Raw genomic sequence first — 14,141 nt, forward strand, 5'->3', positions numbered from 1 at the left:
GCTGACAGGCTTTGTGGAGCCAGGAGGTGAGTTACTCAGCCACTGATCTACTGTTGTAGCTACAGTACTTGTGGCTCATCCATGTTCAGTTTCTGGTCAGTGGTGACCACCATGTTTTGATATTTCTTGATGCTTGTTGACAGATCTTGACATGTTGCACAATTCTGAGGGGTTTATGCACTATTTACATAAAATCTTCTTCACAGTTAACAGTCCCAGAGAGCACATGGCCAAACTACCCCCAATCTCAAAGCATCCTGGGACCATCTGCTGAGATACCTTAACACTCCAAAGGGGTAACCTAACTATTCAAAAGAAATGTACTGGGAACAACCTGATCTTAGTAGCTTCCTGTGTGAGAAAATACCTGTATTGAGGAAGGAGCCTAAGATTATAGATGTCTAATGCAAAATATACACTTTTACATTTCTATCATTTCCAGTATCTTGCTTTTAAGACCTTGATTTTTTTTGCCATTCTCTGAAGGCCTATCATTGAATGCACAAGAGCATTCGGCAGGGTGAGTTGACCCTATTATATGTAAATGTTACCATGAAAACCAATGAATTTTCCTCTGGCTTTCTTTACATTTTAGAATAAGCTGTGTCCTGTATTCTCTAGGTTAAGAGCAGTTCGAGACCAAGTGAGATTTTATAAACAAAAGGTGGATGTACTGGACGACTATGAGCGACAGATCAGACAACTAAAAGATGAAGTTGCTTTCCTATCTGCAGAGAAATCCTTGCTGCAGGAAAGGTATAGCCTTTGACCCTCCCTACAGCTCCCAGGCCTCACCTGACTTTTAAAAAAATTCTTCTTAGGGAAACATACTGTTTTGGTTTCCATGAAACAAAAGGATGCTTTTTGCAAGAGCTATTACACAGGCAATTGAACTCACATTTCATCAACCAGGAACAGGTTAATTGAACAAATTCTCTTTAAGAGTAAATGATACAAATGCCTCCTTTCTTCTAAGATTATATGTGATGAGGACTTGTTTCTTCCATGGGTTTGAATGTCTAAAATTGCTTACTGACAATGGAGACAAAATTAGCACAATGAATTTTAGCCACTTTAAATTTCGGGCAGAAATATTACAAGTCAAAAGATACTCCAAAATACTCATCATAGCTGCACACCACCCTGTCACCTGGAGCGTGCACGCACACACACACACACACACACACATATATACACACACACACACACACACACACACACACACACACACACACACACACACACACACACACACACACACACACACACACAAACACGCGCGCGCGCGATTATACTTCTCATAAAAATTGCCTGCAACACTCGGTCATTTAATTTTGGAATGGCTTCATCTATTTTAAAGATGTTTTGCCTGAGGAAAATGTTCTTGAACATTTAAGTTTACAGCTGAGGTCCCGATCTCCAGCTGCTGCAGCAGCTGTCATATTGTCTGATTATGTTGTTCAACAACAAAAGGTGGGTCTTCCAATTTTTTCTTTTGTTTTAATAAATATTTAAAATAAAAGAAAACCTATTCTATAGATAGGATACCATGCAGTTCCCAATGGGCGTGAGAAATTATTACACACAACAACGTTGCGATCCTCTTCATTCTTTTTTAAATCTGGTGTTTACTCGTGCAAATAGAGGGTGTTTTTAGGTCTGTGCCATCAGAAGGAGACCATTCCGCCCAAATGCTACAGGCTAGTCTTTGCTGAGCAATCAAATTCGTTCCACTCCTGTGCTCTTTCCCAAGAGTCCCGTTCTCCACCCACTCCCCTGTTTCTACTTTCCATTTTAAACAAAGCAATTGTGGGTTTATCAATGATTTGATTAAATGGCCCATTCATGATTCAATGTTTTTATTGTTATGACCTGTTGAGTTTACTTCTTCAGGCAGGACACTCCAGATCAAAACAATTTAAGTAAACATGTGCTTCCAATTATGACGCCACCCCCCCCCCCCACCCCCAATCCCACCCAATCATCCACCCCATGCAACTTTTTTACCACTTATTTTAGACTTGTGTCCTTTTTCTGTGACTTGGAATGAGCTGAGATTTGCTTGTCATTTCATGGTATGAATTCTGAGCTGTCTTATTCTCAGTTTCCAGTTGTGACATTAGATGTGAGTGCTGAGACACTCAAACTGAAATGTACAAATAGGAGCCAAGCTAAAGTTCCAATGCCATGTTTTGCAAAAACAATTTAAAAATGATATTGGACTCAAGTAATAAAATAAACTGCATTGTTTTCTAGTTAATTTTTAAAAAAATTATATCTAGAATTGTTTCCTCTCCTTTCTTCTCCATTATGCATCAAGGTGAATGGCGCATGACCCTCGGCAATGAAAGCAAGTACGTTACCTAATGAGAGATAATAGGAACTGCAGATGCTGGAGAACCCGAGATAACAAAGTGCGGAGCTGAATGAACACAGCAGGCCAAGCAGCATTTTAGGAGCGGGAAAGTTGATGTTTGATGAAGGGTGTAGGCCTGAAATGACAGCTTTCCTACTCCTAAGATGCTGCTTGGCCTGCTGTGTTCATCCAGCTCCACACCTTGTTATCTAGGCTACCTAATGACATGGGCATCATAGCTGATTGTGTAATCACCCTATCCTCGTGTGCACCTCCAGCAAGGCTGGATAGGAGTCAGAAGCAAGAACCCAGCCCAATTGCATTCTCTCCATTCCGGTTACTATCACTGTGAACATCAGCCATGTTTTATGAAGATCAGCTGGGTAGATCAAAAGGCATTGGCGTATATCTAGTTTCAAAGTAGCTGATAGCTAAAAAAATGTCAAAGGCACTCCAAGTCTAATCATTAAGGGATAATTCTCTCCATTATCTATTTGGAGCCAAATTGTAAATTTAAGAATGATGAGCGTGTTTATGTTTTGTTACAAGTTATGATATAAGGAAATTGTGGCCCTCTGAGTCTCGTGAAGGACAAGGTGGGAAAGCTTGCTTTTTGCTCTTCGTGCAGTAGAAGTATTAACCTGTTCTGAATAAATCAGTTCATTCACAAACATAGAAGAAATATCCCCACAGAATAAGGGAACAGAGGAAACAGTTTCAATCCTAAAATGCATTTTAAAACTGCCGCAATATTTATGTTGAAAATCCTAACCAAGAAACTAAGGAAAGATAGAGCCAATCATTGTGAAATGTCCTGGTTTGGTTTGTTTTCCTGCAACCACCTCCAAGAGATAGCAAATGCCTGGAAAATGGTATATACAGGCTATTTATAATTGCATATCTGAGTGCTGTTCCATTTTTACATTGGGGCATGTGTAATGCCAGTGATTTATTTTCCCTTTTAGAATCTCAGGACGTCGTTCTCCCATCTGTTTTTCCTCTCTGACCAGTCACTCACCTACCAGTAGCAAACTGACTAGTGCCTCTCGTCATGCTCGACTGGTTTCCCGCTTCAATGATCTTTATGCCAATGAACGTCTGAATGCACAAAATCTCCTCAGACGTTATGTTGATGATCTAGAGATGGTGCAAAAAATAATATTCATTGCCACAACAGTAAGTAGAAAGTTCTGGCTTGCATATTGCAATAAGGGTATAGAAATGCTAGAGAGGTGGGGCAGCGCAGTGGCTCGGTGGTTAGCACTGCTACCTCACAGTGCTAGGGGCCTGGGTCCTAGTCCAGCCTTCGGTGACTGTGTGGAGTTTACACATTCTCCCCATGTCTGTGTGGGATTCCTCCGGGTGCTTCAGTTTCCTCCTACAGTCCAAAGGTGTGCAGGCTAGGTGGATTAGCCGTGGTAAGTATGGGGATAAGATGGGCGCTGGCTCTGGGTGGAATGCCCTTTAAAAATTCAATCCAGACTCAATAGGCTGAATGGCCTCTTTCTACGTGTATGAATTCTATAGAAAGTGCTTCAATGTTCAAGAATAGTACATGAACTGATTATGTACGAGCCTTGAGAAATATTTAATAAGGAAAGGAAAGATGATCTAGTAGAGGTTAAGTTATGAATTTGTTCAAAAGAATTCAGAGGAGGAAGAGGTTTCTACTTGTGGACAAGTAAAAAGGAAAGTCATAAAGTTCAAGAGAATCACCAAATAAATCCAATCAGAATTCAGAGGAAATGTCTTTATTTAAGGTGCTGAGAATGTGGAACTTGTTATGACGGAGTTGAGTCAATAGCATCGGTACAGTTGAGGGGGAAGTTAGAAAAGTACATGAGGGAGAAAGCATTAAAAAAGATATGCTTATTGGGTGAGAAGAAAGGAAGGTTGGGGGAAGCTGATGTGAGCATGAACGGTAGCATAGACAGTTTGGGCTGAATGACTTGATTCTGAATTGTATAGCAAAATAATTCTGTTTGACCTTTGACAAGGTGCCGAATAGGAGGCTGCAAAATAGGATAAGAGCCCATGGGCTTAGGGACATTGATAGAAGATTGGCTGACTGGCAGAAAGCAGAACGTAGGGATAATAGGGATCTTTTTCAGGATGGCAGCTGGTAATTCGTGCAGTTCTGCATGAGACCATGTTGGGGACACAAATATTCACATTATACACTAACAATCTGGACTAAGGACTGAGGGTGTTATTGCTAAATTTGCAGATGACCCAAAAAGGGTGGTGAGACAGGTAGTGTTGAAGAGATGGGGAGGCTGCAGAAGGACTCGGACATGCTAGGAGAGTGTGCATAGAAATGATGGATGGAATACAATGTGAGAAACTGTGAGGTTATGCACTTTGGAAGGAAGAATAGAGGTTTTCCAAATGGGGAAAAACTTCAGAAATCTGAAGCGCAAAGGGACTTGTGAATCCCAGTTCAGGATTTGTTTAATGTTAACACGCAGGTTCAGGTGGCAGTTAGGAAGGCAAATGCAATGTTAACATTCATTTCAAGAAGGCAGGAATACAAGAGCAGAGAGGTATTGCTGTGACTGTATAAGGCTCTGGTCAGATTGCATTTAGAATATTGTGAGCAGTTTTGGGTCCCATATCCAAGGAAGGATGTGCTGGTGTTGGTGGGGTCTAGTAGAGTTTTACAAGGGAATGAAGGACTTGTCATCTGAGGAGTGGTTGAGGACTCTGGGTTTGTACTTGGTGGAATTTAGAAAGATGTGGGGATCTGATTGAAACTCACAGAATACTGAGCGGCCTGAATAGAATGGACGTGGAGATGATATTCCCACTAGTAGGAGAGATGAGGACCTGAGCACCCAGCCTCAGACTGAAGGGATGACCCTTTCAAACAGAGATGTGGAGCAATTTCTTCAGCTAGAGGGCGGTGCATCCATAGAACTCATTGCCACAGAGGGCTGGGGAGGCCAAGTCATCGAGTGTGTTTAAGACAGAGACAGGCAGGTTCTTCACTGGTAACAGGGTCAGAGTTTATGGAATGATGGCAGGAGATTGGAGTTGAGAAACATAACAGCCCTGATTGTATGCTGGAGAAGACCCAATGGGCTGAATGGCTTAATTCTGTTCCTGTATCTTTTGGCCTTAAGCAATGGGTTGAATGAAACTCTGTGCCACCTCCTCGTTACTCACTATATGTGTTGTATAATAAATGCTTGTAACCATTCAGATTTTATACAAAGATTTATAAATTAAAGCTTTTAAAATCCTGAATAATTAACCATTATTTATTGATTCACATGCTGTACCCTTTTCTCTTTCTCATCTCAATAATGTCCTGCATGATGGACTTTGTTTGTAAAAAATATAGCTTATTTCAAGAACAACTACATGATAATTCTAATAATTCTGAAATTCCCTTACATAGAGAAGATTAAGGGCTGATGCGATTAACCTGTTTAAAATGTTAAAATGATTTAACAGTGGATACTTAAAGCAGCTGCAGAGAAATCATTTCTTCTGATGGGGAATCAAGACAAGGGGAAATAGAAGTTACTGTAGGGTCATTTAAGAAGAAAATAAGGAATGACTTTTTCCACACAAAGGGTAGTATAATTCTGGAATTTTCTGCACCGAATGACTTTGGGTGCTGGGACAATGGGAAATTTCAAGACTAAGATTGGGTGATGTTTATAAGGATATCAAAGGGTATGGTCTTGAATGCAGTACTGTTGATTCAATATATACTTGAATGATTGAACAAGGTACTGAACAGCTTACTCTTTTCCCTATGTCTCTGTCAGTTAATTTATGCTGTAGGGACAGAAACGAAGGCGAATAGGTCGATCAGTTAAATGAGGGTTTTTAGTAATCACCTTGGGAATTACCTATGTATAACTGATATATTTGATTAGTTATATTGCTTCTGTTCCTCTTCAAAGCTGTTACATAAGTGCTTTACCTTCCAAACATGTACCCGTCCCTCTAGCAATTACATGAATGAATCTCTGTGAGAGATAATGGGAACTGCAGATGCTGGAGAATTCCAAGATAATAAAATGTGAGGCTGGATGAACACAGCAGGCCAAGCAGCATCTCAGGAGCACAAAAGCTGACGTTTCGGGCCTAGACCCTTCATCAGAGAGGGGGATGGGGAGAGGGAACTGGAATAAATAGGGAGAGAGGGGGAGGCGGACCGAAGATGGAGAGTAAAGAAGATAGGTGGAGAGAGTGTAGGTGGGGAGGTGGGGAGGGGATAGGTCAGTCCAGGGAAGACGGACAGGTCAAGGAGGTGGGATGAGGTTAGTAGGTAGCTGGGGGTGCGGCTTGGGGTGGGAGGAAGGGATGGGTGAGAGGAAGAACCGGTTAGGGAGGCAGAGACAGGTTGGACTGGTTTTGGGATGCAGTGGGTTGGGGGGAAGAGCTGGGCTGGTTGTGTGGTGCAGTGGGGGGAGGGGACGAACTGGGCTGGTTTAGGGATGCAGTAGGGGAAGGGAGATTTTGAAACTGGTGAAGTCCACATTGATACCATATGGCTGCAGGGTTCCCAGGCGGAATATGAGTTGCTGTTCCTGCAACCTTCGGGTGGCATCATTGTGGCAGTGCAGGAGGCCCATGATGGACATGTCATCAAGAGAATGGGAGGGGGAGTGGAAATGGTTTGCGACTGGGAGGTGCAGTTGTTTGTTGCGAACTGAGCGGAGGTGTTCTGCAAAGCGGTCCCCAAGCCTCCGCTTGGTTTCCCCAATGTAGAGGAAGCCGCACCGGGTACAGTGGATGCAGTATACCACATTGGCAGATGTGCAGGTGAGCCTCTGCTTAATGTGGAATGTCATCTTGGGGCCTGGGATGGGGGTGAGGGAGGAGGTGTGGGGACAGGTGTAGCATTATCAGGTTGCCATCCCTAACTCGGTTCTGAAATGGCCTTGATCGAAGTTGCAAATTATGCGCTTTGACAATTGATCAGACATATCATTCTGCATCTCACTGTCCACACAATGCCTGACCTGTTGAGTGTTTCCAACATTTTTGTTTATTATCACAACTGATATCCTATGTATTTCGATCATATCATCTTTCTCCAAAACGTTTCTTCTTTTGGCAAACTCACATGGGATTACTTTGCTTATCCAAACAGAACCAGAAACCTGCCAATAATGAGCTCTCTGCAAGTTCTCATACTGTTATGTCTATAAAGCCTTAAAGACCTGTCCGTAATCACCTCCACCTCCTCAATTACATACACCCCATCAGCAATGTCACCTACAGATATTTGTTCAGGTTACATGTGACGACACTATGATTTGCTCTCTTTCTCATCTCATCTTTGTTGTCAGAAGTATGAGGAAAATTATGCTTGCTTTTATATAAGAAATGTAGAGATTAACAGGTTCTTTGAGAGAGGTGTTAAAAGTGATTAAAGAATGGGAAAAAAATAGATAGAAAAGACAGTCTCTAAGGATTGAACAGCCCAGAACTAGAGGACATTGATAAAAAATTAAAAGAAACATGCTGCGGACAGAATTTGGGAGAAAATTCTATAGACGTTGAAGTTGTAGAATGCACTCCTGGCTTAGTGAATAAAGCAAAGAACTTGACAACTTTTAAAAATAGTTTGAATAGGTGTTTGACGGAAAGGCGAATGAAGGAATTTGGGTACACATGGTTAGGTTTGCTGCTTTTGTGAAGGATAATAAAGATCAATACGGATGGGTTAGACTGCATTGAACATTTGTGTTGTAATTTCTTGTAATTTTAGATTTACAGGTAATTTGGGCCTTGAAAAGGCCAGTGTAAATGTGCATGATGCTAAACATTGTGCAGATATGCTACAATAGTTTTGTGATGCAGGTAACTGCATCATTGCTTATAAGGTGGTGAAAAATCCTTTTCCAACAAATGTGTAATGTTAAGGTCATTGTAATATTTGATGCAGTGACACATGTTAGCATTGGGTAGCAGTGCAGACAGCAATATTTCTGCAGCTGGTACAGTTTTGTTTTGGGAGTTTGAGAGATGGTGAGATGTTTAAGTTTCGAGGCTGGGAAGTGGCAGCCAGAAGTGGCTTGTAGTCTGTTACTTACAGCAACAAGTCCGGGCCTAGTGAAGAAAAGATAGTGCCAGTTGTTCTAACAAAACAATCCAAGGTGTTTAAATCAAAATGAAAAACTATTGCTGTACAGTGCTAGTGTCTCTACTTTTGAGACAAAAATTCAAGTTCAGAGATAGTAGGGACTGTCAATGCTGGTGTCTGAGATAACAAGGTGTAGAACTGGATGAACGCAGCAGGCCAGGCAGCATCAAAGGAGCAGGAAAGCTGACTTTTCAGGCCTGGACCTTTCTTCAGAAATGGGGGAGGGGGAGGGGACTCTGAAATAAAAGGTGGAGGCAATGGTAGAAGGTGGAGAGAGGAGCAGGTAGGTGGAGAGAAGACGGATGGATCAAGGAGGCAGGGATGGAGTCAGTAAAGTGAGTGTACGTAGGGAGTTGGGATGAGGGTTGGTCAGTCAAGGGAAGACAGACAGGTCAAGGAGCAGGGGATGAGGTGGGCCTTCAAAATCTCCCCATCCCCGACCTCATCCCAAAACTAGCCCAGCTCATCCCCGCCTCTTTGACCTGTCGGTCTTTTCTCCCACCTATCTGCTCCTCACACCTCACTGACCAACCCCCACCCCCACTTCCTACCTACCAGCCTCATCCCCGCCTCCTTGACTTGTCCGTCTTCCCTCCCACCTATCCATCCCATCCTACTCACTGATCAACCCCCATCTCAACTCCCTACCTACACTCACCTTTACTGGCTCCATCCCTGCCTCCTTGACCTGCCCGTCTTCTCTCCGACTATCTGCTCCTCTATCCACCTTCTACCGTTGCCTCCACCTCTGTCTATTTATTTCAGAGTCCCCTTCCCCTCCCTCATTTCTGAAGAAGGGTCCAGATCTGAAAAGCCAGCTTTCCTGCTCCTGCGATGCTGTCTGGCCTGCCGTGTTCATCCAGCTCTACACCTCGTTAGTTCAAGTTCAGAGCTGTGTAATAGCATATGATCAGGAATAGCTATTATCCAAAAGTTGAAACATAGTGAAAACGATGAATTGTGGAAGAAAATGTGAGGCTCAATTTTTCTTGCTTCATTATATATTGGTGCTGCACTGTTTGCAAATTCCTGTCTTAACCTTTCAAAGAACCTGGTCATATTTCTAGGTTTGGGTTGAGTGCTGGGAATTGTTGCAAATTTGTGCTTGCTGTAATTTAAGACAAAGGTTTTCTGTTTGCAGGTATCTGTTTTAACCTGCTGTCTGCCGCTAACAATTGCTGCAAAGTCAAATTTCTAGTGCATTTGGAGGAAAAAAATACTTGCCTGTGGTTAAGCAGAAACTGGGTGTTACTGATTGTCACAGTACATGAATAATAAGGAGGCCAGTACTAACCTTGCAGCTCCTAACTGGCAGAGGATCGACAGGATCTGGAGTGAGAAGGATACATTTTTCGTGCACCAATTCCATACCATGCAAACACTTTTTCCAATTTCAGACAGAATTTTCATTCCTGAAAGATTCAGGGTGGGCAGATACCCAGCTTTCCACATTTCCATATTAAGCAGATGTTCACCTGCACATCTGTCAATGTGGTATACTGCATCTGCTGCACCCGGTGTGGCCTACTCTACATTGGTGAAACCAAGTGGAGGCTTGGGGACCACTTTGCAGAACACCTAGGCTCAGTTTGCAATAAACAACTGCACCTCCCAGTCGCGAACCATTTCAACTCCCCCTCCCATTCCTTAGACGACATGTCCATCCTGGGCCTCCTGCAGTGCCATAATGATGCCACCCGTAGGTTGCAGGAACAGCAACTCATATTCTGCTTGGAAATGCTGCAACCCAATGGTATCAATGTGGATTTCACCACCTTCAAAATTTCCCCTCCCCCCACTGCATCCCAAAACCAGCCCAGCTCGTCCTTGCCTCCCTAACCTGTTTTTCCTCTCACCCATCCCCTCCTCCCACCTCATGCCACACCTCCATTTCCTACCTGCTAACCTATGCCACCCTCTTGACCTATCCGTCCTCCCCAGACTGACCTGTCCCCTCCCTACCTCCCCACCCATACTCTCCTCTCCACCTATCTTCTCTTTCCATCTTCAGTCCGCCTCTCCCTCTCTCCCTATTTATTTCAGACTCCTGTCCCCCTCCCCCTTTTCTGATGAAGGGTCTAGGCCCAAAACGTCAGATTTTGTGCTCCTAAGATGCTGCTTGGCCTGCTGTGTTCATCCAGCTTCACACTTTGTTTTCCCAGCTTTACTGGGTTTGCTTTCTATTAGTTTCAGAACTGATATGCACCTGCCATTAGTTCCAGGATGTCAACTCAAAGCAATAGTTTGGGGGTTGTGGGTGTGTGTAGTGTGGTTTCAGAGAGGCAGATCAATTGATTACGTCATTGTATCTTTGAATGAAGCATTTTGAAGTGAGTTTAGGAATCCTGCTTGGTAGAGGCGCTATGGGTTCTGGAGAATATCTTCTTAAGATAAGACTATTTCACAGCCTTTCGATAAGAGGGCAAATAGCACTGAAGTAGAAGAGTTTACTTATATAATGTGCTGAAACATTTTCTCTCTCTGGTAATGGTAACTCTCCAGATTTTTGTTTGGTTTTCAGTACTTCACCCTAGTACCATTCTTCCTGTGAAAGTCTAGGCAGTGAATGTCCATGGATTGCACACAGTGCAAGCCGTCACATCCCCCTGAAGCAACCATCTAGCACCGTGTATACAGCAAAACACTTTCCTACTTAGCATAGAGGGAATAAACAGAAAAATGTATTTATTATGGCAGTGGTTTAAAGATTATTTTCATCTCTTAAATGAAATACAATTTAATTTTATTGTATTTTTTCTGGGGAATATAACACACAAGTGGGCAAACAGACCAGGTTGAACTGCAGGCTTAAGTCATTAAACTGCAATGTTAAAAAAAATAGGAAAACATCTTAATAAAAACACACACAGGGGCAATTCTTGCTTCTAATTGAATCTTGTTTCCATTGAACATAGGAGGCATTCCAAGCAGCCAAAATGGCCTTCCGACAATTCAAATTGCGGGTACGGAAAACACTTTCTCCTTCTCACCATGGACCAGAGCCATTGGATGAAGCTGTGATGGATTATATCATTCGTAACCAGGATCTCTATGATGTTCAGTCCAGCATTAATGTATGTATGAAGGAAAGTACACAAAAACATGTCTCAAATGTGTTATAGAGTCACATTTGTAGAATTTATTCCACCATATTATTGAAGATAAACCAATATTTGTAATACATTTTATTTCCTAAAGACATAGAACATAGAACATAGAACAGTACAGCACAGAACAGGCCCTTCAGCCCACAATGTTGTGCCGACCATTGATCCTCATGGATGCACCCTCAAATTTCTGTGACCATATGCATGTCCAGCAGTCTCTTAAATGACCCCAATGACCTTGCTTCCACAACTGCTGCTGGCAACGCATTCCATGCTCTCACAACTCTCTGCGTAAAGAACCTGCCTCTGACATCCCCTCTATACTTTCCACCAACCAGCTTAAAACTATGACCCCTCGTGCTAGCCATTTCTGCCCTGGGAAATAGTCTCTGGCTATCGACTCTATCTATGCCTCTCATTATCTTGTATACCTCAATTAGGTCCCCTCTCCTCCTCCTTTTCTCCAATGAAAAGAGACCGAGCTCAGTCAACCTCTCTTCATAAGATAAGCCCTCCAGTCCAGGCAGCATCCTGGTAAACCTCCTCTGAACCCTCTCCAAAGCATCCACATCTTTCCTATAATAGGGCGCCCAGAACTGGACGCAGTATTCCAAGTGCGGTCTAACCAAAGTTTTATAGAGCTGCAACAAGATCTCACGACTCTTAAACTCAATCCCCCTGTTAATGAAAGCCAAAACACCATATGCTTTCTTAACAACCCTGTCCACTTGGGTGGCCATTTTAAGGGATCTATGTATCTGCACACCAAGATCCCTCTGTTCCTCCACGCTGCCAAGAATCCTATCCTTAATCCTGTACTCAGCTTTCAAATTCGACCTTCCAAAATGCATCACCTCGCATTTATCCAGGTTGAACTCCATCTGCCACCTCTCAGCCCATCTCTGCATCCTGTCAATGTCCCGCTGCAGCCTACAACAGCCCTCTACACTGTCAACGACACCTCCGACCTTTGTGTCGTCTGCAAACTTGCTGACCCATCCTTCAATTCCCTCGTCCAAGTCATTAATAAAAATTACAAACAGTAGAGGCCCAAGGACAGAGCCCTGTGGAACCCCACTCACCACTGACTTCCAGGCAGAATATTTTCCTTCTACTACCACTCGCTGTCTTCTGTTGGCCAGCCAATTCTGTATCCAAGCAGCTAAGTTCCCCTGTATCCCATTCCTCCTGACCTTCTGAATGAGCCTTCCATGGGGAACCTTATCAAATGCAGTGAGAAACTCTGCAAAACACTACTGAAGAAGATAAAAGCCTGTGGTGTTAGGGGTAGTTTATTAGCATGGAAAGGAGATTGGCTATCTAAAAGAAGACAGAAATTTTGTTTGCAGGGGCATTTTTCCTTAAACAGCGGAGTGCAACAGGGATCAGTGCTGGGGCCAGAATTATTTTCACTATATGTTAATAACTTGGATGATGGAAATGAATGTACAATTGCCAAGTTTGTGGATGACTCAAAAGTAGGTAGAAAGGTAAGTGGTGAAGATGTCAGAGTCTACAGAGGGATGTAGATATGCCAAGTAAGTGGGCAAGAACTTGGCAGATAGAATATAGTGTAAGAAAGGTGAGATTATTCACTTTGGAAGAAAATAATAGGATAGCTGAGTATTACTTATGCATTTTATTTTGGATAAATGTGAGGTTATTCACTTCAGAAGCAAAAACGAAGTGGTAGATTTCTACCTGAATGGCTGTAAATTGGGAGAGGGGAGTGTGCAGTGGGACTGGGCTTCCTTGTGCACTGGTCGCTGAAAGTAAGCATGCAGGTGCAGCAGGCAGTAAAGAAGGCAAATGGTATGTTGACCTTCATTGCAAGGGGTTTCCAGTCCAGGAGCAGGGATGTGTTGTTGCAGTTGTACAAGGCCTTGGTGGGGCCACCACTGGAATATATTGTGTGCAGTTTTGGTCTTCTTTTCTGAGGAAGGACGCGGTTGCTCTCAAGGGAGAGCAGCGAAGGTTTACCAGGCAGATTCGAGGATGGCGAGTCTGATGTATGAGGAGAGATTGACTAGGGTGGGATTGTTTTTGCTAGAATTCAGGCGAATGAACAAAGAACAAAGACGATTACAACAGAGGAACAGGCCCTACGGCCCTCCAAGCCCGCGCCGATTGAGATCCTCTGTATAAACCTGTCATCTATTTTCTAAGGGCCTGTATCCCTTTGCTCCCTGCCCGCCCATGTACCTGTCCAAACACATCTTAAAAGACGCTATCGTATCTGTGCCTACCACCTCCGCTGGCAACGCATTCCAGGCACCCACCATCCTCTGCATAAAGAACTTTCCACACATATCTCCCATTAGCGTTTGCCCCCCTCACCTTGAACTCATGACCCCTAGTAATTGAGTCCCCCACTCTGGGGGGGGAAAAAGCTTCTTGCTATCCGCCTTGTCTATACCCCTCATGATTTTGTAGACCTCAATCAGGTCCCCCCTCAATCTCTGTCTTTCTAATGAAAATAATCCTAATCTACTCAACCTTTCCTCATAGCTACTGCCCTCCAAACCAGAATGAAGGGAGATCCCGTAAAGACTTATAAAATTCTATAGGTTTG

The 14,141-nt window shown here is 43.2% G+C and overlaps 1 protein-coding gene across 4 annotated transcripts in view; it reads left to right on the forward strand.

Moving 5' to 3' along the window:
• Nucleotides 1-14,141, forward strand: part of spata18 (spermatogenesis associated 18) — a 75,891-nt gene that overhangs the window by 30,166 nt on the left and 31,584 nt on the right. For 3 of the 4 annotated variants that reach the window (XM_059647754.1, XM_048531182.2, XM_059647767.1), the window contains 3 exons: nucleotides 622-756; nucleotides 3,322-3,532; nucleotides 11,378-11,536. In XM_059647754.1, the coding sequence (XP_059503737.1) occupies nucleotides 622-756; nucleotides 3,322-3,532; nucleotides 11,378-11,536 (505 nt within the window). The remainder of the gene's footprint in view (nucleotides 1-621; nucleotides 757-3,321; nucleotides 3,533-11,377; nucleotides 11,537-14,141) is intronic. The other variant, XM_059647762.1, reaches the window with a different exon arrangement.

This window comes from Stegostoma tigrinum, chromosome 1, assembly GCF_030684315.1.
Source record: "Stegostoma tigrinum isolate sSteTig4 chromosome 1, sSteTig4.hap1, whole genome shotgun sequence".
Taxonomy (NCBI): Eukaryota; Metazoa; Chordata; class Chondrichthyes; order Orectolobiformes; family Stegostomatidae; genus Stegostoma; species Stegostoma tigrinum.